Genomic DNA, 27,024 nt, shown 5'->3' with positions numbered 1-27,024 from the left:
GAAATGGGGAGACTCTAAATAAAGGCAGTGGCCAAAGAAATGGAGAGGAGGGGATGGATTTTGGGGGTAGTGAATGAGAGTCATGACATAAATGAATACAGAATTGATTATATGAAGAGTCACTCATGAAAATGCAACCTGATTTTCCTCTTCAGTGGCCGACCAGATGGCAATGTCATTGGTTAAACACAGGAGATAAAATAAAGGACTTGTAATTTTTGTGTATGTGTTTGGTGAAGAGGGGAATGAGGTCAGATACGTTTGGAATAAGCTGAGGTTTTGGTGACTATGATAGATTCTGCATAAGCTTGAAAGCTGGGCTTGCAGCAGTGCAAAACTTTCAGCCTCGTTTCTCCTTTTCCCTCACGCACCCTCGCAGATCCCTGTAAGATGGGAAAGTAGGAAGGAGTAAGGAGGAGGGGGCAGCTGGCTGAGAATGACTCTGTGACCTGCACTGAGCTGGGCATGTTACTTATTTGATCTTAATGACGACCCTCATGACACTACCAGTTCCTGCTACAGATGGGACGCTAAGGCTGAGATGCCAGCCAGCTTGCCCATGGTTCTGTCTGCCGGACTTTAAAAGACCTCAGGTACACCCAGAACCGTTTCGTTTGCAAACACCTAACCGTGCTCTCCGCTGTTCCGCAGGCTTCCACCTCTACCACAAGCTGCCGGGCCTCATGCCAGAGAGCTGCCTGCTCATCCTGGTGGGGGCGCTGGTGGGCGGCATCATCTTCGGCACCGACCACAAATCGCCTCCGGTCATGGACTCCAGCATCTACTTCCTGTATCTCCTGCCGCCCATCGTGCTGGAGGGCGGCTACTTCATGCCTACCCGGCCCTTCTTTGAGAACATCGGCTCCATCCTGTGGTGGGCGGTACTAGGGGCCCTGATCAACGCCCTGGGCATTGGCCTCTCCCTGTACCTCATCTGCCAGGTCCAGGCCTTTGGCCTGGGTGACGTCAACCTGCTGCAGAACCTGCTGTTCGGCAGCCTGATCTCGGCGGTGGACCCCGTGGCCGTGCTGGCCGTGTTTGAGGAGGCCCGCGTGAACGAGCAGCTCTACATGATGATCTTTGGGGAGGCCCTGCTGAATGACGGCATTACTGTGGTGAGGCGCCATGTGTCCGTTCCTGCTTCCTGGGGAGATGAGGGGTCGAGGTGGGGCTGGGGACCGGAGGCTGCGGGGCGGGCTCCGGTGTGGCTCAGCGGCTGCAGGACAGGAATGAGCTTCAGTCCATGCGGTGCGGCCGAGTTCTGGTGAATTTCCTTAGGATCCGCATGGCCTACATAACCGCTCACTCACACTGCTTGTCATTCACAAGCCAACTAGTTTCTTTAAAGAGTGGTAAAGGAGAGAGAAGTATCATTCTTGAGTTAAATGTAGTTTTTCACTTAGCAAACAGAAACCGTTGCTAATGGCACTTCTGGGCTCTCAGGCTAGCTACAGCGGAAGCTGATGTTTTTATTTTCTCTCCATCATCAGACCTCACTCTCATTCCCTTTATCTGCGGTTTTAACATACTGCATTTATTACGTTAAATAAAAGATAAGCGTCCGGGAAGAGATGACGAAAGATTTGTGAAAACGTGGTAGTTTGTGTATCACTCAGTTGCAGGACTTGTATGGAAAACGTGAACCAGACGTTTTTGCTTATGAGTCTTTCTGGCAGGAAACTGAGAAGGACTTAGAGGCTTGAGCAACACCTAGCATTAAGGCCCACGGGGTGTCTGTAGGCTGGGGGTACTGGAATATTGCTAACTAGCTAGTCCCGTTGCTCAATATCATTAATTACTACAAACTTTCAGGAACTGCTAGACGGGAAGATTATCACAGCGCATAAGTAATACTATAATACATTTTCACTGTAAGAGTCAAATAGTACAAAACTGTATAGCCTGAAACGCAAAAGCTTCTGCTTGCCCTCACCTCCTCTGTGCAAGACGCAACCACTTTTATCAGCTTGGCCTTTTCCCTTGGGTCTTTGTTATATGCATATATAACATTTTTGCAAATCTTTTATTATTTAATGTGTGTGTGAGCTGTATTTTTTAATATAAAGTGGGTGGGTTATATGTATTGCTTAGTTATGAAAAGTCTTAAAATTCTATGTCTTTCTTTCTTTTTTGAGACAGAGTTTCACTCTTGTTGTCCAGGCTGGAGAGTGCAATGGCACAACCTCAGCTCACTGCAACCTCTGCCCTCCGGGTTTAAGTGATTCTCCTGCTTCAGCCTCCCAGATAGCTGGGATTACAGGTGCCCACCACCATACCCAGCTAAGTTTTTGTATTCCATCCTGTGGTGGGCAGTACTAGGGGCCCTGATCAATGTCTTGGGCATTGGCTTCTCCCTCTACCTCATCTGCCAGGTCAAGACCTTTTATGGCCTGGGCGACATAAACCTGAACTCAGGTGATCCACCTGCTTCAGCCCCCCAAAATGCTAGTGTTAGTGTTACAGGGGTGAACCTCCATGCCTGGCCCTCTTTTTAATGTCTTTTCAGCTATTGCATGGTATTTCATAGATTAAGTTTACAGTAACTTACTTAACAGTTTCCTGAGGAATGGGTTATTCAGGTTGTTTCCCATGTTTCATTTTTACAAGCAATGTTGAAATGCCTATTGAATATTCTTTTTTCCACGTGCCTCTTCTTTGCATTCATGTTTTTCTATATTTTCTTAGAAGTGAATAAGATTTAAAATGTGCCACTGTTTTAATCAGCTCCTCTCTGCCTCCTTGGCAAATGAGAAATTCTCACTCTAAGGTTATAGATGGCCAAACACATGACACCCAACACTGGGCAGATGAGATTGACAGCAGTTTATCAGTCACCTATACTCACCGCCTATGGGAGGAGGACGCCACATGCCTTGCAGGGCCACACAGGGGCTGCACTTGGAAACCAATGAACAACCAGGAGCTGTGGGAGGCAGGCTTTGTGGTAATGAGAGGGTAAGGGGCTCCCTGGATCTCACAGGAGGAAGTGATGGAGTTGGAATAATTTTGCAGGTTGGCAGGGACCTAAACCCTTCTATTCAGGAAGAAGCAGGAACTGTGCCTGGTACCCTGGATAAGGAGGGTGGTTTGGCTAGAGGACCTTACTCAGGTGGCAGAGTTGGGAAGGAAACTTGCAGGTGGACCAGTTGAGGTCTTCATAATTTTGCCAAATATCGAGGCAGTACGTAATATTGAACCTTAATTTCAAGCTCGAGACCACAGCTGTTAAGATTTTCCAGAAAGCCTTAATCAGCTTATACTTCCTTAATCAGTGTTCACTTCCTTAGACAGAGTATTGCATCTATGTTTTCTTATATCTCTGACAAGGGACATTATTTTCTTAATGTTTTCTAATGCCATGAGCAAAAAGGATTTCTCATGTTTGTTTTAATTTGTATTGATAATATTAGGCAACTTTTCAGCAACTGCCAATCATTACTGCGTCACATGCTGTAAATTGAAAGCCCATATCCTTTCAGGGTTGACAAGCTTAAAAAAATACAGTACACCAGCCTGGCATGGTGGCTCTTGCCTATAATCCTAGCACTTTTGGAGGCTGAGGAGGGCACACCTCAAGGTCAAGAGATCGAGACCATCCTGGCCAATGGTGAAACCCCATCCCTACTAAAAATACAAGAATTGGCTGGGTGTGGTAGCGGGTGCCTGTAGTCCCAGCTGCTAGGGAGGCTGAGGCAGGAGAATCACTTGTACCCAGGAGGCGGAGGTTGCAGTGAGCTGAGATCATGCCACTGCACTCCAGCCTGGCAATAGAGTGAGACTCCATCTCAAAAAAAAAAAAAAAAAAAAGATTACAGTACACTAAGTTAAATTTAAATTTCAGTTAAACAATGATTACAGTTTTCAGTATCAGTATGTCATATGCCAATTTTTATATGCAAATGTTGCATCTTGCCCATTTTTCTTTGGGACCACTTGCTTAAAAAAAAGATTTGTAGAAATTCATTAAATAATCTTGCCTTTAAACTTTTGAATGTCCTGTAAAAAAACCAAATATTTTCTTCCATTTTGTCATTTAAAATTCATTAGATTACGGTATTTTTTTACCCCATAGAAGTTTTAAACTTTTATATAGTCAAACCTACAAATGTACCCTTTTTTTGCTCCAGAAGTTTATATTTTGCTTCCAGAGATTGTGTCTAACTAAAAGACATGCAAACATTTTGTTTTTAATTTTTTTTTCCATTTACAGTTTACTAATTCACCTGGCAAGCAAGATAAGTTTTTTTTTGTAAAATCTTTTAGGAGAGGAAAAGTCTCTTTTGAGAAATAATCTGAGCTACACCTATGGATTTCCTAAGCAAAGGAGGCCCATACATGAAACCTGATGTCAAATCATTTATTCATAATGAGAATTCCTAACTGTTGAGGGTAGGAACTAGAATCATCAGGCTGGTGCATTCTACCTTTGTGGGCAAGCTTCACAAAAAGCCGCATTGTCAGCAAGCTGCCAGGGAAGCCTGGACTCCAGCCTTCCATAGGATCCAGAGATTTCATTTCTCAGAGTCTGGTCCTTAGGCCACGTGTCTCAGCATCACACTGGTGTTCCTGATGAGTCTGCAGATATCCATCCCATTTCACACCCTCCAACCCGGACTGTCTGGAAGTCAAACCTAAGAACCTGTGTTATTAAAACCTCAGCTGACTGCTGGTTTGAGAACTATAGATTTATTGTTTTTAGGTTGAGAGAAGCTGATATATGTTGATGTAAAATGATGACACGCCTAGAACAAGGACCGTATCCATCTCCGCAGACTGCACTGGATCAGTCTCTGAGATCCCCTTTCCCCAACCCATTCCTTCTGTAAATACTTTCATACTTTCAGTTTTGCTACAAATGAGTAAGTGTCTTTGTCTGGGAATCCATTCCATCTTTTAAAGGGAGCCCCTCTGACCCATGACGTGCTCATTTCCTAGGCAGTCTCCCAGAGATAACCTTATTTCATTGAGATCCAAGTTTTTTGGGGTGTTATTTGGTTACTCTCATCCCCACTACTGACAGTGCCCTGGAGGGTGTTCACCTGTGATAAGACCAGGGCCACCCCTTGGAAGTCCATTCTGAGGCAATTATTCAACCTCTCCTTCACAAATTATTAGAGAGATCGAGAAACTACTTGGTAAATACCATCTCTTTAATTTTCACAGCACATTCTTTCTTTGTCAAAAACTCTATGATATAATCTACAAAAGTTCTTACCAAGGAAGAGTCTTTATCAATTACCAAAAAAAAAAAAAAAGCGTTTGACTTCTGCCTCGAGCTTGAGAATCTGACTTCCCTCTGGGTTATCTCTAGATTTCCCATGGAGAGCCAATCTCGGCTTGGTTTGGTTCTGGTTGGTGTTTCTTTATTAGCAACATCTGTTTGACTGCCCCAAAGTTTAATTGCTTTGGGGGAGACATTTTTAAGCATGATCATTTCAGGATAAAATTATAATTTTCAAGTGACCAGAGTATCTGCTGAGGACACTGTTGTGACCTCTGCTGGGCAGAGCTGCTGTTGCATTGGCTCCGTGGGGTTGCCCACACGTCACTCCTGGGCCACTCTGTGGTCACCCACAGCACAGTGAGTATTAAGTGTGCGCTGGCACTGCTGGGTCCTTAAGTGAAAACAGAGAAGCCCCAGGGCCAGATTTAGAACACAGCTGAAAAGGAACGGGTACTTGCTGCCGTCCAGTTGTATTTTGAGCTAAGGGCCTTGACCTCACCCTTTCATTGAGGAAGGAGTCTTCCTGGGGCAGCAGTCACAAGCATGCCTTTTCAGCAAGGCAGCTGAGTCACCCAGAAGGTGGCCTGTGATTGTGGGTTACATGTGACAACGCTGCAGATCTTCACCCACCAAAGAGCTGCCTTCCCACCAAAGAGAAGTGGTTGCACCCAACAGTTGAAATGCTGATGAATCTGATCTCCCAGATGTCTTGCTCTACTTGTTTCTCCCTCTTGCTGAATATTTTAGGTTATGACACTAATCACCAGAACACATGCACACTTAATGGTAGGCAAAAGGAGGGAGACAAAACCCAAACAGCTTTAGTGTCCTCACCCCCCACCATACAAAAAAGGTTACAACGTGAGGAGATGGATACAAGAATTAGCTTGACCTTAGTAACTATTTCCTTGTGTACAGTGTATATATATATGTGTGTGTGTGTGTGTGTGTGTGTGTGTGTGTGTGTGTATCAAGACGTGTTGTACAGCTTGAATATATACACGTTTTTATTTAAAAAATAAAGGATGTTTCTAAAATTGCATAAACAATATCCCTAGTTGAATCTCATGGCCAAAATCTCAGCAGGAAGACAGATGCAGCTACTATGTCACTTTTGCATTTGTTAGTATTTTATTAACTCTTTTAATTTTACTAAGAGGCATGACCAAGTGCCCTTGGTAAAATTAAAGGAGTTAATAAAATAAACTCTTCATGAATAAAAGTGCCGTTCATGAATGAAGACAATAAGGCAAAGGAGGTTAAAATAAACTGCGCAAGGACACGCTACCTGACCAATGACAGAGCAGACACAGATGTGCTCAGCTCTGCCTCCTCCCAAGCTTTTTCCTTTTTTCCTTACCTTTTGAATTTTCCACTCACGGAACTGGGATGAACAAGAGGGAGCCCATGTATTACCGATAAGGAGACTGGGCTCAAGTCCAGCGAGTGAAGCCAGTGTTCTTTTTGTAAAACTGTGTGGTCCAAGGCAACATTCTGATCCTGTTGTGCCTCCTCTTGCTGTAAAATAGGGATAATGGCATTCTTCAGCTCATAAGGATCACTGGAAAATTTATATTCAGCTGTTAGTAGAGTGAATGCCCAACCTGGAGTGGGCACTCAATTGAATGCTAGCCGTGACTTTGTACTGAAGTAGCTCCTGGACACTGTTTAATGGCTGGCTCATTCTGAATAAACAGCTGATTTTAAATATGGCTCCATCTCAGCTGGGCGCGGTGACTCATACCTGTAATCCCAGCACTTTGGGAGGCCTAGGGAGGTGGCTCATGAGGTCAGGAGTTCGAGATCAGCCTGGCCAATATGGTAAAACTCCATTTCTACTAAAAATACAAAAATTAGCCAGGTGTGTTGGTATGTGTCTGTTGTCCTAGCTACTTGGGAGACTGAGGCAGAAGAATTGCTTGAACCCCGGAGGCAGAAGTTGCAATGAGCCAAGATCGCACCACTGCACTCCAGCCTGGGTGACAGAGTGAGACTCTATCTCAAAAGAAAAAAGAAAAAAAAAAATATATATATATATGTATATGTCCCTACCTCACAAATGGTAGGACAGATTGTTCTTAGATTTATAATTGGCCCTGGTTTTCTTGGGTCAACTTGCTGAATAAGCAACAAAGTGAGGCCACCAAGCTTTCTATCACCCCTAGCTCCCCCCATCTCCTCATCTCCTCTACCTCATCAGAGAGGTCAAAGGCCCAGACGGGCCAGGGCTGAGGCTGGAACCCAGGCAGCCTGGCTCTAGGGTGCCTCTGCTCTTGATTGCCACCCTGTACTTCCCCTTTTCCTTGTCCCTCTCTCCCCTCCTACTCTTGCTCCCTCCTCCGGTGACATCTTCCTAGGGCATCCTGCTGATTCTGGATGCTTTTCTCTAAAAGGATAGTAGGAGGGGAAGCGGAGCTAAACATTCTGAGCATTGGGCTAGTCACCTTGATGGGGGCTTCATGCCATTTTCCATATTTAAGCCTTGTAGCAGCTTAATGAGGTGGGGATACTACACAGTGGTTAAGGAAAGAGACCCCCTGGACCCAGACTGTCTAGGTCCACATCTCTGTGCTGGCCCTTCTCAGTCCTTCAGGCCTGTTGGGTGACTTAGCAGATCACCATGTGCCTAAGTTTCTTCACTGTTATTTTTGTTATAAAGACACAAATTTTCATAGAAGTCATTTATCTATTTGTTGACTAGAGTTTATTCCATGCAGTTCAGTATCCCAGAGAGAGTGAAAAGTCGTCTTCATTGCTTTGCTCAGCCGGCAATTCCCTTTGGCTGAGGTGATCAGTGGCAACACTTTTTATTAGAGACTATTGACCTTTAATTCAGTTTGTAATTTGCTCTCTATTTATTATGGATTCTTGCTGGTAGCATTTGATCCTGTGTCTCTTGATCCCTCATGCTAGAATGCCTTTGCCCTCTTCTCTTCTCATCTGTCTGTCCCTGTAGCAACATAACTTTGCTGGCTAGTTGCCTGTCGGCTCTCTCAATTTCTCTCCATGCTGTTCCCTCCTGTAATCACCGGACTCGGCATCTAGAATGGAGCATTGCAAAGGGCGCTGAGTAAAGGGCTATGGTGGGAAAATAGATGCTGCAGGAAGAGTGAATAATGAATGAGGCAGCAAGCAGTGGGGACTAGGAGAGGTGTGCAGGGGCCGTGTTGGCCCTGGGGCTTGCCTGCTGCCCTGGTCTCTGTTTCCAGTCACTGAGGCCCTCCATCCTTAAGCCCCCAAGAGGGAACAAACTGGGGTGATTTTCTTCAAATTAACTGCCACCACCAAACTTCAGCATTGCTTCCTGAGCTGAAATGCCAAGGGTGGGTTAAAACCAGGGGTGGGCAGGGGCAAAGGGAAGAATCCCAGGGTCCTATCTCTCCTTCCCCACATGTTGTCATGCACCTGTTCTGCACCCCCACTGTCTTGAACACCATGCACATAAGGGTGAACCACATAGCCAGCCTATTCATTTGAGGGCAAATTTGTCTTCATGATTATTTCTGGTTTATATTTTCCTGCCTCAAAAGGGGTCCTTACTCTTTTAGTTCCCATTCAAGATGCAGTAAAGCATGGCCAAGAGCATGGATGGGAAGCCATATGCTTCAGTTCAGGTCCTGCCTCCACTATTACTTGCTAGCTGTATGACTTCAGGTGAATCATTTACCCTCTCTGGGCCTGTTTCCTTTTTGTGAAATGGAGATAGGGTTTTGGGAGGGTTAAAATGAATTGATACACATAAAGCATTTAAAATAGAACCTGGCACAGAGTGAGCCCCTGCATTTGGTGTTATTCATGCAAGCCCACTTGCATGGGTACATCTGAACCACAGAGCTCTCCTGATGCCCTAATGATGCCACATTGTCATATCTGTCTATCTGAACTTTACAGTCTCAGCTTTTCCAAGAGAAGCGCTATATGTAAACTTGAGCAGAATCTTGAGGGGAGAGTAGGCATCTTTTCCTTGTCCTCTTTATATTTACCTTCATTTTATTCTGACTCCAAGGATGAGAGCTGAGAGGAGATAGCTTTACAAGTAGGTGGTTTCTTCGGGCCAAGAATGTAGGGAACTCACTGTATATGAGGTGCATGGGCTTACAAGTTGCTTGATCTTGACAAGGGACCCAATCCTTTTGTACCTGTTTCCGCATATGTAAAATAGGAATGATTAATCTGGCTTCAAATGGTGATTGTGAGGAGGTTGTGAAATAGTTCTCTGGATGCCTAGCACAGGGCAGGTAATACACAAACGTCCCCTTGCCCTTCTTGTGTGCCAGTGATGGGTCCACACAAGAATGACCATCTGCCAAGTATCTGTCAGGCATAGAAATGGAGATTAGGCCTAAACCTCAGGCAGAAAGGGCCATCCAGCCTTGACTGATTGGCTTCTGGTGACTGGGGAGTGAACACCACCCTGCAACGTCTCAGCACGTGTCTTATTTGTGAGACTGTCCTCTGGGGCTGCTTCTGACCCTCTGTTGGCACGGGGTAGGAGTTTGGTGCCCACCCAGCCCAGACATGAGTCCCAAAGGACTCAGGCATTTGCCTTCAGACATGCACTTTCAGTCAAAATATTTAGAGGTTTTCATGGTGAACTTTTCTTCAGCCCACAGCTGGTGTGTGTGTGTATGTGTGTTTCTTTTCTCGGTGTGTGTGTGTGTGTATGTGTCTGTGTGTGTGTGGTGTGTGTGTGTGCATGTGTCTGTGTGTGTGGTGTGTGTGTGTGTATGTGTGTGTGCGTGTGTGTCTTTGTGTGTGTGTATGTGTCTCTGTGTGTGTGTGTGTGTGTGTGTGTGGTGTGTGTGTTTGTGTGTGTTACGGGAAAAGAGAGAAAGAGACTGAGAGAGAGAGAGAGAGAGATGCAGCAACCATTATAGCCTGTGATGAAGAGTTTGGACCTGGTTGGGGAGCTGGAAGGAGCTGGGAGAAGTGAGGAGCAGATCAGTGCCGGTCCCAGTAAATGAAGGAGAGTGTTGCAAAGGCTGAGGGTTCACCAAATCTGACTCCTAACCTTCTGCAACAGGCCACCCCTTTACTTCCTGCACTTTTGGAGTCCAAGCCACAGACTCGCCCTTTAAGGAGCAGCCTGAAGGGCGTAGGCTAATCCTTGGGAGGCATGCTAAAGCAGTGCAGGGCTGGAGGGCACTTCATGATTTCATTGCAAGGCCTCCCATTTGGGTCATTAAACATTTGTTTGGTTCATTTTCTTCTGGCCGAGAAACAGAAAGGTTGAAGTTTGAATTGTACAAATTGGCTTTCAACCGGACTACACTGTGAGCTGTTTAGGGGTGATTAGAACTCACTTCAGTTCACAGGCACAAGAAAAAAGAGCAAAGACTCGCTGGTTATCAAGTTGTCTTTTCTTTGTCAGGAGGTGGGGTTGAGTAGCTATGGAAATGGATTTGGAGGAGAAACAGGGAGAAAAGCAATCTCTCTTTAGCTTTTCAAGGGAATAATCAGAATGAGTGCAGAAAAGCGCATGGGAGAAGTTCTCTCTCCGCCAGCCTTGCTGAGTGCCTGGGATAAAAAAGCCAACAAGCTTTGTCCCCCGCCTTTGATGAACCACAGCTATGAAGACATGACTTATTTATTTAGCTTGTAAATAATTCCTTTTAACCATGGACCTGCTTATTCTGTGTATTATCAGAACCCATTCTAGCCACAGAGAATTCCTAGGAGGTTACATAATACATTAATGGAAATCTCTGGCTTGAGAGAAAAGCCTAGAGCTTCAAGCACAGCCTGGAGACTTTCCTGGTTCTGTGGTTTTCAACAGCTGTCCCACCCCCAACAACACCTGTTCTTGCATCCTTAAGGGGCTGTGGGTGTGTTGGGCTGCAGTAGGAAAAAACATGTCCGGTGTCATATGAAAAGTCCCATGAGTTGGCTGTTTGGGAGGTGCTGGCTGACAAATAATTTCCTTATAGCTTCCTCAACGGTTGTATACATGGATGACGTCCAGTAGAACCTGTTGCACAGGCCTGGATGGGGGCACTAGATCCAGGATATGGGTGAGGGGAGAAGCCATTGATCCTGCCTCCAGGCTGGGGTAATCCATAATTTCCTCCTTATCACCCAGTACCAGCTTTGGCTGTTAGTGAGTATGTAATAGGCTAATACCACCAGAGAGAGCTGAGATACCATGAAATCTCACTCCTTTATGTTAATGATGAAGTTCAGTCATGTCTCGTGGAGCCAGAGGTCCCCTGAGTTCTAATCCTCCATCTCTCTATCCCTCCATCCATCCATCCATCCATCCACTCATTCATTTATCAAAATATATTACTGAGCTACTACTTAGTGTTAGGCACTGCTTGTTTCATTATGCCAGAGCAATCTCCTTCTCAGAAAAAGCAAATTACAGAGCAGGTCTTAAGTGAGTTTAAATCTATCAGTTATAATTAATGCTAGCTTTTATGGCTAAAAGAGTTTTGAGGTTAAGTGGTTTTTAAATTACCTTTTGTATCATGCAGGTGAACTGACACTAGATGGTGAAAGATAGTCCTAAAGTCATTTTCTCCAAGGTGATGTAGGGAGTGAAGGAGGAGAGGGATTTGCATAGACTGAGGGATGTAAGACTCAGGTGGGTGTTTGGATGGCACTATGGGTGAGGAACAGGTGGATGGATGTATTGGTGGGGGTGGATGATAGTATTACGTTGGTTTTTAGTTGTTGAGTCTTAGAAACCTACAGGGAATTGAAAGGGATTTTTCAATAGTGATAGTAATGAAAGTCTACAGCCTGGGCCAGAGATTGAACAAGATGCATATTTGAAAGTCATTGGCCAGTAGGTGGTAATTGCAGCTATGAACTACAGCAATCCTCCATCTTTCTTCAAGCTCAGAAGAGTTTCAAACTTTTTACATTGAAAAAGAACTCCTTAAAGAATTATTATTGTTGTGACCCAGGTCAGTAAACAAGATTTATTCACACACACACTTTTCTCTCCTCCTCATCACATTTTCCCACATCCATTCAGTTCACCAGCTTGGCCCCTGTTTACTGAACTTACGAACAATGAATGTTCAGAGATCTCAACCCCATGAACATGGGTCAACACCTTGTTTAACTTCCCTATCTGGGCTTCAGGTATTTTTTTCCCCTCCTTTAGGAATGAGGTGAAAGAGCTTTCTCTCTTCTGCCTTTTACGTCATTATGCAGAGCTTGCTAGGTAACTGAGGGAGAGAGAAATTTCTGGAGCGTCTCACCTCAGCAAGCAAATGCTGGTCTTCTTAGTTTCCTTTTGTGGTCAGAGAGTCAGAGAAGGTGGTTGCCAAGAAACTGCCCTATGACAGAATTTAGTATGCCAGAGCCCCTTAATATAAGCTAGAAAATGAACTAGGTTCATCATTTAATTTTTTGATTAAGGTTGATGACTACAGGTCTTTATGATATTCTTTGTACTTTTCCATTGTGTGGCATGCAGGAAAATCATTTTTTATTATATGATGTTGTGACTCTTCCAGTGCTTTTTTTTTTTTTTTTAACTTGACGGTAAAAAAATAAAGGGTCAGTAATTAGTTAGGCTTTTGTTTTAAGAAACTGAGTTTATGGCAAGCTCAAGCAGTGAAGATTAATTATAAAGATACACAAGGCAATGAGGAAGACATAGATCCTGTATTAGCCCTCTAGGTCTTCTGTAATAAAACAGCAGAAACAACAGACTTTTATTCTTTCATATCCTGGAGGTTGGAAGTCCAAGAACAAGGTTTAGGCAGGGTTGGTTTCTGGTGAGGCTTCATTCCTTGGCTTGCAGGCAGCTACCTTCTTGCTGTGTCCTTATGTGGCCTTTCCTCTGTGTGACCCTCCCTAGTATCTCTTCCTTTTCTTATAAGAACACCAATCATATTGGACTAAGGTCCCACCCTTATGACCTCATTTTAACTTAATGACCTCTTTAAAGATGCTGTCTCTATATGCAGTCACATTATCAGGTACTGACAGTTAAACTTCAAGATATAAATTTGGAGCAGGGGGCATGATTCAACCCATAGTTGATCCCTCAGGACCCCAGGAATAATAAGTGGTTTATGATGAGGTGTCACAAAGTTTCATCTAGAACAAAGCTGCTTTTAGGAATTTCAGAAGCAAGAGTTCATAGATCTTTTACCATCAAGATGAATTTTGTTATACTATGTAATAAACAGCTCTCCAAACTTAAATAGCCAAAACCAATGAAGGTTTATTTCTTACTTGTATTCCTTGCCTTCTGCTAGTCAACAGGGCCCTCCCTTCATAATGGTTACTGAAGGTCTTTGGCTTATAGAGCAGTTACCATACTGAACATTGTTGGTCACTGTGCTGGAGGAGAGAGAAATTTCTGGAGGGCCTCACCTTAGCAAGCAAATGCCCCATTCTGGAAATGACATATCTCTTTTATTCAAAACTTTCTCTTGCAATTCTTTCTTGAGAAAAAACAAAGGAAAACTCTTTCAAACTCAAAAGTTGGCCAGGCATAGTTACATAATGACAACCAACCTCCAAGAGACTAGAAGTGCAATCCTACAAGGTTCCTAGAAGGGAAAGAAAAATTGAATAAACAATGCTAATAGCTATCACATTGTCATTTCAGAGCTTCATCATGGATACATATGGTTACTTGCTCACACTCTGCTGTGTTTTCAACTGATTTTTGTATGTCTCTTCCCATTTGTGTTATTATTATTTTTTCTGAGATGGAGTTTCACTCTTGTTGCCCAGGCTGGAGTGCAATGGTGTAAACTTGGCTCACTACAATCTCTGCCTCCCAGGTTTTAAGTGATTCTCCTGCCTCAGCCTTTTGAGTAACTGGGATTTGCGGGCATCTGCCACCATGTCCAGCTAGTTTTTGTATTTTTAGTAGAGATGGGGTTTCTCCATGTTGGTTAGGCTGGACTTGAACTCCTGACCTCAGGTGATCCAGCTGCCTCAGCCTCCCAAAATGCCAGGATTATAGGCATGAGCCACTGTGCCCAGTCCCTATTTGTATTAATGCATTTTTATATTGTTATGAAGAAATACCTGAGGCTGGGCAATTTATAAAGAAAAAGAGGTTTAATGGATTCACAGTTCCACATGCCTGGGGAGGCTTCACAATCATGTCAGAAGGTGAAGGAGGAGCAAAGGCACATTTTACATGGTGGCAGGCAAGAGAGCATGTGCAGGGGAACTGCCCTTTATCAAACCATCAGATATGATGAGACTTAGTCATTATCACAAGAACAGCATGGAAAAACTCACCTCCATGATTCACTTACTTCCCACTGGGTCCCTCCCATGACACATAGGGATTATGGGAGCTACAATTCAAGATGAAATTTGGGTGGGGACACAGCCAAATCATATTGTTCTATCCCTAGCCCCTCTCAAATCTTATGTCATCACACTTCAAAACCAATCATGCCTTCCCAGCAGTCCCTCCAAAGTCTTAACTCATCTCAGCGTTAACTCAGAAGTCCACAGTCCAAAGTCTCATCTGAAATAAGGCAAGTCTCTTCCACCTATGACCCTGTAAAATAAAAAGCAAGTTAGTTCCTTCCTAGATACAATAGGGGTAAAGGCACTGGGTAAATATACCTGTTCCAATTGGGAGAAGTTGGCCAAAAGGAAGGAGCTATACACCCAATACAAGTCTAAAATCCAGAAGGGCAGTCAAATCTTAAAGCTCCAAAATGATCTCCTTTGACTCCATTTCTCACATCAAAGTCACATTAATGCAAGTAGGTTTCCATGGGTCTTGGTTAGCTCTACCCCTGTGGCTTTGCAGGGTACAGCCCCCACCTCCCCTCCCCATCTCACCCCTCAGATGCTTTAATGGGCTGATTTTGAGGGACTGTGACTCTTCCAGGCACATGGTACAAGCTGTCAGTGTATCTACCATTCGGGTGTCTGGAGGCCAGTAGCCCTCTTCTCATAGCTCCACTAGGCAGCACCCCAGTGGGGACTCTGTACGGGGGCTCCAACTCCACATTTTCCTTCTGCACTGCTCTAGCAGAAGTTTTCCATGAGGGCCCTGCCTCTGCAGCAGAATTCTGCCTGGACATCCAGGCATTTCCATACATTCTATGAAATCTAGGAAGAAGCTCCCAAATCTAAATTCTTGACTTCTGTGCACTCACAGGTTCAACACCATGTGTAAATTGCCAAAGCTTGGAGCTTACACTCTCTGAAGCAATGACCTGAGCTGTACATTGGCCCCTTTTAGACACAGCTGGAGCTGAAGCATCTGGGACACAGGGTACCCATCATGTCCTAAGGCTGCATAGAGCAGGAGGGCCCTGGGCCTAGCCTAGGAAACCATTTTTCCCTTCTAGGCCTCCAGCCCTTTGATGGGAGGGGCGGCCATGAAGGTCTATGACATGTCCTGGAGACATTTTTCCCATTGTCTTGGTGATTAACATCCAGCTCCTCATTGTTTGTGTAAATTTTTGCTACAGGCTTGAATTTCTCCCCAGAAAATGATTTTTTCTTTTCTACCTGTATGCTCTGCTTCCTCTTGAATGCTTTGCCTATTAGAAATTTCTTCTGCCAGGTACTGTAAATCATCTCTCTCATATTCGAAGTTCCACAGATTTCTAGGGCAGGGGCAAAATGCTGCCAGTCTCTTTGCCAAAACATAGCAAGAGTTACCTTTATTCCAGTTCCCAGCAAGTTCTTCATCTCCATCTGAGATCACCTCAGTCTGGATTTTATTGTCCATATCACTATCAGGATTTTGGCCAAAGCCATTCAACAAGTCTCTAGGAAGTTCCAAATTTTCACACATCTTCCTCTCTTCTGAGCCCTCCAAGTCTCTAGGAAGTTTCAGTCTTCTCTGTCTTCCTATGAGCCCTCCAAACGGTTCCAAACTCTGCCTATTACCCAGTTCCAAAGTCACTTCTACATTGTTGGGTATCCTTATAGTAGTATCCCACTCTACTGTCTCAGTTTACTGTATTAGTCTATTTGTATACTGCTATGAAGAGATACCCAAGACTGGGTAATTTATAAAGAGAAAGAGGTTTAATTGACCCACAGTTCCACATGACTGGGGAGGCTTCACAGTTATGGTGGAAAGCAAAGGAGGAGCAAAGGCACGTCTTACATGGTGGCAGGCAAGTGAGCGTGTGCAGGGGAACTGCCCTTTATAAAACCATAAAACCATCAGATCTTCTGAGAACTCACTCACTATCATGAGAACAGTATGGGGGTAACCACCCCCATGATTCAATTACTTCCCACCATGTCACTCCCAGAAAACATAGGGATTATGGGAACTACAATTCAAGAAGAGATTTGGGTTGAGACACAGCCAAACCATATCACCACTCCAGTTAGCTTCCATATCATCCATTAATTATTCTCTCCCTTCTCATAGTTTCTATTTTTCAATTTTTTTGTTTCCACCATGAACTCATAGTTGTTCATGGTCCCTCATTGTCTCTTAACCTATTTCATTGTATTTATCTAGTCATACATGCCAAGTCAATTATCTCTGTGAGTCTCAGAAAAAACAGTTACCATAGCTTAAAGCTGGGCAGACGGTTTCACCTAAGACTACTTCCCAGACCCAAGCCTGTAGATAGACTTCTTGAGGATCTGTCTACTCTCACTCTTGAGTAGAAAGTAGAAATGAACTGCTCCTTCCTCAGATGCTATGTCATAGAAGTTACCCTTACAGGGATCCGTGAGCATGGTGAGGACCATAACTATCATGACTAGGAGGATTGGTGGTCACAAAAAAAAATTGCAATTAATTATTATTAGAGCCTCAACCATTAGTGTTAAATTAATCCGCAAGATTTAATATTATGACTACAAAGAACCTTCTTACTTTGATTCTTAAGGAAAGTTAAAAGTCAGTACATTTAATGAAACAACATGGCTATAAGGTTTCTTTATTTTGTATGAAGTGGTATAATGTTAGCCAAAAGCATGCTGTAAAAAGTTAAACTTGTTACTCTAGAGTACCACTGAACATAATGTAAAAAAATTTGGCCAGTACATAAAAATTAAAATAGAATTCTTAAAGATATTCAATAAATAAAAATGAACGCAGGAAAGGGCAATAATCCAGAAGTGAAAGAGCGGCAAAGAAAGAATATAATAATATGGTAGATCCAAATCTAATGATAAAATATTACATTAACTGTTAATGAACTAAACATTTCAATTAAAAGGCAGAGAGTAACAGAACTGATTATAAAGCAGGACCTAAATATATTCTATTGATAAGAAATACAATTTAATTATAAAGACATAAATGGGGTGAAGGTAAATGGATGCAAAAAAATAAACCAGCAAACAGTAAGCATAAGAATGTTGATTTGGTTGCATTAATACCAGTTAAAAATAGATGTAAAGATAGAAATTATTACAAAGATAAAGAGGAATCTATCATAATGATAAAAAAGCTGGCTAATCAAGAATACCTAAAAATTGTATGTGTGTATGTATCTAATAATAATGTAACTAAATACATGATTTAAAAATTGACAAGGCAGGAAATGACAATTCCACAATTTTAGTAGGAGATTCTAACACCTTTCTCTTAGGAATGATAGTAAAATTAAGTAAAATATCAGCAAGGCATGGAGGATCTGAATATTAACAACCACCTTGCCCTAATTCCTCTTCGTAGAACATTATATCCAACTACTACTGCAAACTGAGCATTCTTTTCCTGTGCATATGATATGCTTAATAAAAATGATCATACATTTGACAATTAAAGAAGCCTCAATAACTTTAGAAGCCTTGATACCATACAGAGTATGTTTTTTGTCCACACAGGATTAAAAATATGTTTAAAATATCTAGGAAAATCCTAGTATTTGACAATTAAACAACACACTTCTAGATACTTTATGGTTCAAGAAAGAAAATAACATTTTAGATATATTTTAAATAACACTTAAACGCACTGCCAAAACAGAAATACTTCAAAGTGAATTTAACAAAGATATGCCAGGTCCTTTCACTGAATATTGTAGAGCATTGTTGAAAGGACTTAGAAGACCCAAATAATGTCATATTCATTAATGAAAGAGTCAGCATTGTTGAGATATCAGTTTTCTCCCTTTTGATCTATAGATTCAATAAAAGCCCAATCAAAATCCCAAAAAACATTTTAGTACACATTGACAAAGCTGATTCTAAAATCTGTTTGGAAATGTGAAGACCTAGACTACATGAAACAATGTTTAAAAATAAAGAACAAAGCTAAAAGACTTATTTGATGACTTACTATAATGCCACAATAACTATAATAATTATACACAAATCACAATATTAATTAAAGAATAGAGATATAGACCATGAAAGAGACTGCAGAGTTTAGAAATAGACTTACGTATACATGGTCAATTAATTTTTGGCAAAAGAACCAAGGCAATTCAATGGAAAGGGTAAGTCTATTCAATAAAGGTACTGAAAAAACCTGATATCCATGTGGAAAAACATAAAAATCACACCTAACCTCAAGCCATATTTAAAAATTAACTCAAGATGTATCACAGATGAAATGTAAAAGGTAAAATTATAAATCTCCTGGAGGAAAACATAGGAGTAATATCTTTATGACCATAGAAACAAATGCTTTTTGACCTTGGAGTAGTCAAAAGACAGGAAAAGCGCAAATTAAAACAAACCATAAAAGCAATGAATTGGATTTTATCAAAAGAAAAAACTTGTTCTTCAAAATGCACAATCAAAAAAGCAGGTTACATATGAAAGAAGTCATTGACTATACATGTATTTCACAAAAGACATAGAGAATATACCAATAATTTTAAATAATTTTAGTTCTCAATAAGACTATAAAGAGCTCAATTAAAAACAGAAAAAGGATTTGAACAGATACATCATAAAAGATGATATATTCGTGACCAGCAAGCACATGGAAATATGCTCAACGTAATTAGTAATCAGGGAAATGCAAATTAAATTACAGTAAAATGCCACCCATCCATTCAAATGTCTAGAATTAAAAAAAAAAAAAACTGACAATATCAAGTATTAGCAAGGATATGGAGCAACTGGAAATCTCATACATTTCTGAGGTATTCTACAGTGGATATGTTTGTCTAAATCTACCCCAAAAGTCCAAGGAAGTGGAGAGGCAGAAAAAAAGGGATGGACATACCTAGTTTTTTGGAAATAAATATTTAACAGGGACTTAGGAACAGAAGTTATGGTTGTGTCTTCAGCAGTGGTGAGAAAAGATGGTGGAACCCTGTGCCATTAACCCTCAGACGCAGGCCTTATAATACCATAGAGAAGGAATGTATAGACAATTGTAGGGAAAGGCAAGAATGTTGTATAAATCTATCTATGGGCAAAATTTATGGTCAAAGTTATTTTGGCTTACTGTACTTACTGTATTTACTGTAAATCAAGGGCACAATTTACAGTATGTGCTTTTCTTTAAAAAAAAAAAAAAAAGTAGATAAAACAGAAATTTTAGAGGCATTCCCAGGCTGGGATTAATCAGAAATCAACATGGTGGATTATCATCCAAGATGAGTTTGCTTTAGGCTCCACAGGTGGGTCTGTAAAATGATATGATGACTTTGTTTTGTTTTTATTTTTCCTATTTTTGATAGTGAGTCTCTCTGTGTTGCCCAGGCTGGAGTGCAGTGGCACAATCTCTGCTCACCTGCTCACTGCACTCCCCACCTCCTAGGCTGAAGTGATTGCCGTGTCTCAGCCTCCCCAGTAGCTGGGATAACAGGCACATGCTATCACACCCAGCTAATTTTTGTATTTTTAGTTGAGACGAGGTTTCTTCATGTTCCTCAGGCTGATCTTGAACTCCTGGCCTCAAGTGATCCATCCGCCTCGGCTTCCCAAAATGGTGGGATTACAGGCATGAGCCACATGCCCGGCCTGATATGATGACTTTGAAAAACAATTTGTCGGTTTCTTAAAACTTTCACATATCTACCATAGTACCTGGCCATTGTACTCCTAGGTATATACACAAGAGAAATGAAAACATAGATCTACAAAAAAGGCTTGTACATGAATGTTCATAGCAGCAACATTCAAATAGCCAAAAACTGGGGGATGGAGAAGAAAAATATTCATTAACAGGTAAACGGATAAATGAATGACGAAAATATGCTGTAACCAGATAGTTGAATACTACTCAGGTGTAAAAAGGAAGAGATCACCAATATCTCCAACAACTTGGATAACTCTCAAAAACATCATGCTGAGTTAAATAAGTCACAAAAAAAGAATTTATAATTTATTATTCAAATTATATAAAATGCAAAGTAATCGATTGTGGCAATAGGTAAACTGTCAGGTTCTATTTAACCTCATTCAAACTTGCCTTTTCTGAGATTGTGAGGAGTGTGTGACTCCTCATTGTGGCCAGGGTCAGAGAGAAGAATGGAGAACTTCAAATGAATGAGGAACCTTTCAGGGTTCATGGAATTGTTCTCTATCTTGACTACGGTGATGGCTTAATGGGTGTCTACAATGTCCAGAATTCATTCATTTTAGAAGCAATTTATCATATGTAAGGCTTTCCTCAATAAAGCTAACAACAACAAAAAGTTAGCATATTTAGAATTGACTCTTCACCTCTGCTGAGCCCTGGTTGAAGGACTAATGTTTTTAGCTACTGTGTGAGTTTCTGCATGTTAAAGAGGCTTTGCAAACTTTTACAGTGGCATCAGCTGAAGGATCATGATTATTAGAATGTTGGAAGGCTTGGAGAACCTTTTCAAAGTAACACAGAAGGACCATTTGCTGAGACAATAAGTGAAGAGGGAAAATCTAACCTTGTTCTCCATGGGGCTGTGGACGTGTTTGAGATTCAGCATTGGCTGAGCTTTTCTTCAGTGTATAAAAGATACACACACATTATTGTGACTTGAAATGAACCCAAAGAAAATCTTTGCAACTATAATGATACCCAGAGCCTGGTAATTTGAAAGGTAAGAACTGTTTTTCGTGTAGTAGTAAGGATTGTGATTGTAAATGCAGTCTTCTTAATTATATGTACTACTTTAGCTTCTGAAATGGCCATGGCATCTTCCTGGCAGGGCACACTGGTGTCCAGAGACTAGGCTGGCCCAGTTGACTTTCCCAGGCCATTGGAGTAGTCTGGGTAGCTACTAATAATCTAACAAGCCATGTAAAAGTGTTTTAGTTTGTGGCAACAATATTCAAATCTTTGAGCCTCGGTCATATTCTGTGAGTTTCCCTTGGATTTGAGAGTCAAATAAGTTGTCAGGTTCCACTTAACCTCATTCAAACTTCCTTTTCTGGGATTGTGGGGAGTGTGTGACTCCTCATTGTGGCTTCACTCCTTTCAATGTGAGCTCAACTGCAGCAGTGCAATACCCAGGGATCCTAAGACCCATACGTGGCAGAAAGTGAAATTGGACTCAACTCACTGAGTCAAGACACAACCTAAGATTCTTTTGGATTCATTCAAAATCAAAAATCACAATTTTTTTTCAAATACTCAGTCCAGGTTTTCTTAAAGCATGGCTTCAGTTTGTTTAAATAAAATAGACCAGGATTATGACAGTTTTGTAAAGGTTGATTGATACACAAACAGACCGATAGATGTTGTCCAGGTTCTTCATTTATCAGACACTCAGAGTGAATTAAACATGCAAGAGTTTGATTAGAGAAACTCCTGTGAGGGAAAATGGGGAAGAAGCCTGGGGGCTGGGAGAGCTTTCAGATCACGCTGAAGTGTGATTCCAGGGAAAGGAGAGAGGGAAGGATCGAAGCTGATGGGACTGTCTTTACTGCATTTCTCAGAGAGTTTATCAAGCTCATCAGGAACCCGCAGGCTAAAACATCTATCCAAGGAGTCCTTTGTCTTCCAGGAAGGGGCCTATCTCATTGTCCTTGCCAAGTTCAGGCCTTAGATGAGAACAGCAGATGGGAATCCCTGCAGTTAGAGATCTGAGGGGCTCTGACTGCCCCAGATAGAGAGATGGATGATAGGTAGCAGATGGATAGATGATATATAGATGGATGAATGGACAGATAGATAGATGATAGATAAATAGATAGATAGATAGAATTAGAAAATACATATCTATAGTACTTCTAGTAGTTTTCTCTAGGAGGGATTGTGGGACATTTGTGGGGGTTTTCCCTTGCTCTTTTGTTTCTGGACATTTCTACACTTTATAATGTATATTCTTAAGCAAATTCAGTTTAAGATTTCTATAAGTCTCTCTCTTTTTAAGTAATTCCTTTCCTAATATCAGCAATTCACAATGTTTATGGAGTGTGTGTGTGTGTCTGTGTGTCTGATACATATGTCTGTTGCTTGTGTATGTCTGCTGTGTGTATGATGTGTGTCTGTATGTTGTATGTGTACTTGCTTGGACTCACTGGCATCGAGCTTTCTGATTCTTCTTCATCTTCCCCAGCTTCCTCTCCTCCCAGAAAATATACTGGAAACATCTCTTTGTGGGAAGAATGCAAGCCTATTATAAACTTCTGCTCACATTCCCATATCCAACCACGCTTATTACTCCTGGTTACTTATTACATTGAGCAGGGAGCACTAATCTATACACTCAAAATCTGCATTCTAGGCTCTTTTAAGAAACATGGTTGAACCATTTTGGGAATAAGCCGCAGTTTAGGACCTTGTAAAATTCAAAATAAAATTATTTGTGCTCTGAGAGATTTATAATGAAAACTTACAGTCTGTAATACAAGTTAATTTCACCGTATGGTCATTTGGCTATAAAAGCTGCACTAGGTGGAGTAGTGTCCCCTAAAAATCCATGCTCACCTGGAACCTCAGGGTGGGGCCCTAACTGGAAACAGTGTCTTTACAGTTATCATATTGAAGGCGAGCTCGCACTAGACTAAGGTGGGCCCTAATCCAATGCCTGGTGTCCTTATAAGAAGGAGATGCGACACAGAGTAAACAGGCAGAGAAGGCTAGATGAAGACACAGGCAGGGAATGGAGTGATCCACTCACAAACCTGGAACAGTGAGGGCTGCCAGCAGCCACTAGAAGAAGCTCAGAAGAGGCAAGGAAGGTCCTCCTGTAATACCTTCATGGGGAGCATGGCCCTGCCAACATCTCGAGTACAGACGTCTAGTCTCCAGAACAGTGTGAGAGGATACATTTTTGTTAAACTGAGCTACCCAGCTTGTAGTACTTTGTCACAGGGTCCCTAGGAAACTCATACAGGAGTCAAGGCAACAGATCCTCATTGCAGAGGTGCTTGTGGACCAAAATCCCATTAGCAGAGGGCCACCATGCAACCTCCATGTCTGCCCACCCCCATCAACAAAGTGCATTGGCCAGGAAGCGGCCTAGGTGAGGATGATTGACACCTGAGCTACTTCGAGGCATGCCCATCACTGCCAGCTCACATTCTAAAGCCCAAAGCCATGCTGTATGATGTTTGATATCTGCACATAAGGGAGTAGCAAAAACTGTAGAGTTGCATAGTGGCTGCAGCATCAATATGTCCATTCTGTAACCTCCTGCTGCTTTTGCTTCTATCTGTCCCTAGAAGACAGCCTCCCTCAAACAAAAGTTGAAACATTGTTTAGAAGGGAGACCAAGGAGAAGGTCTTTGCCATTGATGCACTCTGAATGTTCATGATTATAAGCAGAACAAGACAGAAGCCCAGGGACAACCTTTGCACATGACCAGTCATTTACTGCCAACCTCTATGTGGGAAAACTACNTTTTCTTTTTTTTTGAGATGCAGTTTTGCTCTTGTCACCCAGGCTGGAGTGCAGTGGCATGATCTTGGCTCACTGCAGCCTCTGCCTCCTGGGTTCAAGTGATTCTCCTGCCTCAGCCTCCTGAGTAGCTGGGATTACAGGCATGTACCACCATCCTGGCTAATTTTTGTATTTTTTTTTAAGAGATAGAGACTTGCTCTGTCACCCAGGCTGGAGTGCAGTGGTGTGGTCTCCGCTCACTGCAACCTCTACCTCCTGGGTTCAAGCAATTCTCCTGCCTCAGCCTCTTGAGTAGCTGAGAGTACAGGCACACACCGCCATGCCAAGCTAATTTTTTTTATTTTAGTAGAGACGGGGTTTCACTGTATTGCCCAGGCTGGTCTTGAACTCCTAAGCTCAGGCAATCCACCTGCCTTGGCCTCCCAAAGTGCTGGGATAACAGGTGTGAGGCTCTGCACCTGGCCTAATTTTTGTATTTTTAGTAGAGATGGGGTTTCACTATGTAGGCTAAGCTGGTCTCGAACTTCTAAGCTCAGGTGATCCACCCACCTCGGCCTCCCAAAGTTCTTGGATTACAAGTGTGAGCCACTGTGCCTGGCCAAAACCAACAGTCTTTTATCATGATGGTGATGTTATAGGGAATCAGCAGAGGTTGGACTTACAGACAACCTGGAGGGGCCAGACTAGGAAAGGGGCTGGAGGAGGAAAGGCTATGGCTTCCTGAGCCTGCAGACCACAGCAACAAACGAGTCAGTGTGCATGCAATGCAGTATGCAGTTCTGGTGAGTCCTGAGGGTAAAGCCAAAGTCAGAACCCAAACGGTGTCAGGCCACACCCAAGATCAGTGGTGACACTGAGTGTCTCCATACAGAAGATGATTCCCATTTTAAAAAGACGAGAGTCAAGGCCTGGGAGAGCCTGACAGGGTGCAGCGTGAAGGGCCACAGCCAGTGGGGAAATGAGAGCCAACTGTGAAGATGAGGGGCATCAGCAGTTCTAGAAGGTCCGTGCAGTCCTTGTGTGCCTCTGCAGCATGCAGAATACCATCACAGCCACGATTTCCTTGAGGTTTAGGTTCCACCCTCTGCTCTGATTTTTTGCATTTTTCCTGGTATAGATCGACAGAGGCTAAGAGGCATGCACTGTGGTTTCACAGGACTCTTTCAGGGGCTGATACTCCCGAAGCTCTTCATTTCTTGCAGAGATCTTCATTCAACTCTTTTCTGTGTCTCATTATCTGTGCTCCTGCTGCCGCTTTTCAGGAGCTAGATCATAGTTCTGGGCTGTGGAGTGGCATGAAATAATGATAAATAGATCTCTGCAGCTTCAAAATAAATGTTGAAATAAATAGAGAAATAGGAAAATTCAGAGTGTGTGTCACATAAGCTAGAATTGTTTGGGGGATTTGATGAAATGATGTATGGAGGCTCTAACAGTCAGGCTTAATCAGGAAAGATACACAACATGATAGGTTAAATCAAAAATGTTAATGTATTACAAAATGTGTTAACTATAATAAAGGCATAACTATAAGATATAAGCAAACTCTCTATGTACCCTAGGGCTGAGGGAGGGCACCCAAGGAAGGACACGCGTGGGGAGGGTTCACCTCTCACAGGAGAAGGTGTGGACTGGCCACTGGGTAGCAGAGAAGTTGGCTGCTTTAGCCACACTGGAGCTGGTCTGGAGTTACTGGGAAAACAATCGACCACCCTCTGGAAGGCAGGCAGGGCCAGACATCAGTCAGCAACCCCTGTGCCAGAGCTGCAGTGGGAGCCTGCACTTGGGTGATGGTAGAGGATCTTCAGAGGAGCAGGCTGCATGAGGGGGTGGGGGAGAAGGCTCTCAGAGGGTGGGCTGCTTGGGTGAAGCCCTGGGCCCCAGACACAATGCACATGGGCCATGGAGACAGGTAATCATGTCTTTTACCATATCATATCATGGGCTTATCATATCATGGGCTTTTTGCAGACAGGTTATCACCAGGCCAAAGCTGCAGGGTTGCAGGGGGATCACTTACAGGGCCTGTGGTTCAGGCAGGATGCACTGGAATTCCTCACACCCACGTAGTTGACTCTCCCCGCGGGAAGCCCCTTCCTCCTGCACCTGCACTGTCCTTCTTAGGCCCTCTACTGAGAGAGCTTTACTAGGTGCTCACTAAAAAGAAGAAATGCTTCAAGTAATTCCACTGTCTATTATAAAACACAAATAGAAGGGTACATTTGGAATTTAGGGGCAATAAATTAACTGCCACTGAAAGCTTAACAAAGAGACTGATACGTAGTAGGTGCTCAGTGAATGAAAGTTGTGAGTATTACACTTTTTATTCAATGAAACAGAATACATCTAAAGTATTGGGAATACAGTTAAAACGCAGTCATCTTAGTGTTTTTTATTGTATAATTTATTTTTGTATATTACTTACCTAGACACATAGCTGAGAATCTGCATGCAAAGTATTTCCAGTTTCTATTAATCATTCATATTTATTTTCTCTTTTTTTTTCGTCTAGGTCTTATACAATATGTTAATTGCCTTTACAAAGATGCATAAATTTGAAGACATAGAACCTGTGGACATTTTGGCTGGATGTGCCCGATTCATCATTGTAGGGGTTGGAGGGGTAATGTTTGGCATCGTTTTTGGATTTATTTCTGCGTTTATCACACGTTTCACTCAGAATATCTCTGCAATTGAGCCACTCATCGTCTTCATGTTCAGCTACTTGTCTTACTTAGCTGCTGAAACCCTCTACCTCTCCGGCATCCTGGCGTAAGTACAAACCAAGGATCAAATCACATAGTAATAGAAAGAAAGTTTAGGGCCACATCACCTGAATCAGGCATCTGGGAAAGGCATGACTGATGACGCCAACCCTCAAATGTGCTGCAGGATTTAGGAGTTTCTAAACTTTTATAAAACCTGATTGAGCTCTTTGTCAAACGAACCTTCTCTCCAACTTTGCCGTTGTCCTCTTCTTGTGATTTGCCTGATAAGATTAGAAATCTACATTTCTTTGCCCTAATGCAAATATTTTTGAAATGCTTGTCCTTATGTCTTTGTATCCTTGAGATGTCTATCTTTGAATTAGGCTGCTCAGCTTGGCTTATTATATCTGGTCTTGTTATCTTCTCTATGGCATTATCC

The 27,024-nt window shown here is 42.5% G+C and overlaps 1 protein-coding gene across 1 annotated transcript in view; it reads left to right on the top strand.

Annotated features, from left to right (window-relative positions):
- The window catches only part of SLC9A4 (solute carrier family 9 member A4), a 62,534-nt gene that overhangs the window by 4,926 nt on the left and 30,584 nt on the right, over positions 1-27,024 (top strand). The window contains exons 2-3 of the mRNA XM_017547850.2: positions 652-1,115; positions 26,390-26,649. Of these exons, the coding sequence (XP_017403339.1) occupies positions 652-1,115; positions 26,390-26,649 (724 nt within the window). The remainder of the gene's footprint in view (positions 1-651; positions 1,116-26,389; positions 26,650-27,024) is intronic.

This window comes from Cebus imitator, unplaced genomic scaffold (genome assembly GCF_001604975.1).
Source record: "Cebus imitator isolate Cc_AM_T3 unplaced genomic scaffold, Cebus_imitator-1.0 Scaffold202, whole genome shotgun sequence".
Taxonomy (NCBI): Eukaryota; Metazoa; Chordata; class Mammalia; order Primates; family Cebidae; genus Cebus; species Cebus imitator.
This window is presented reverse-complemented; position numbering and strand designations above follow the sequence as displayed.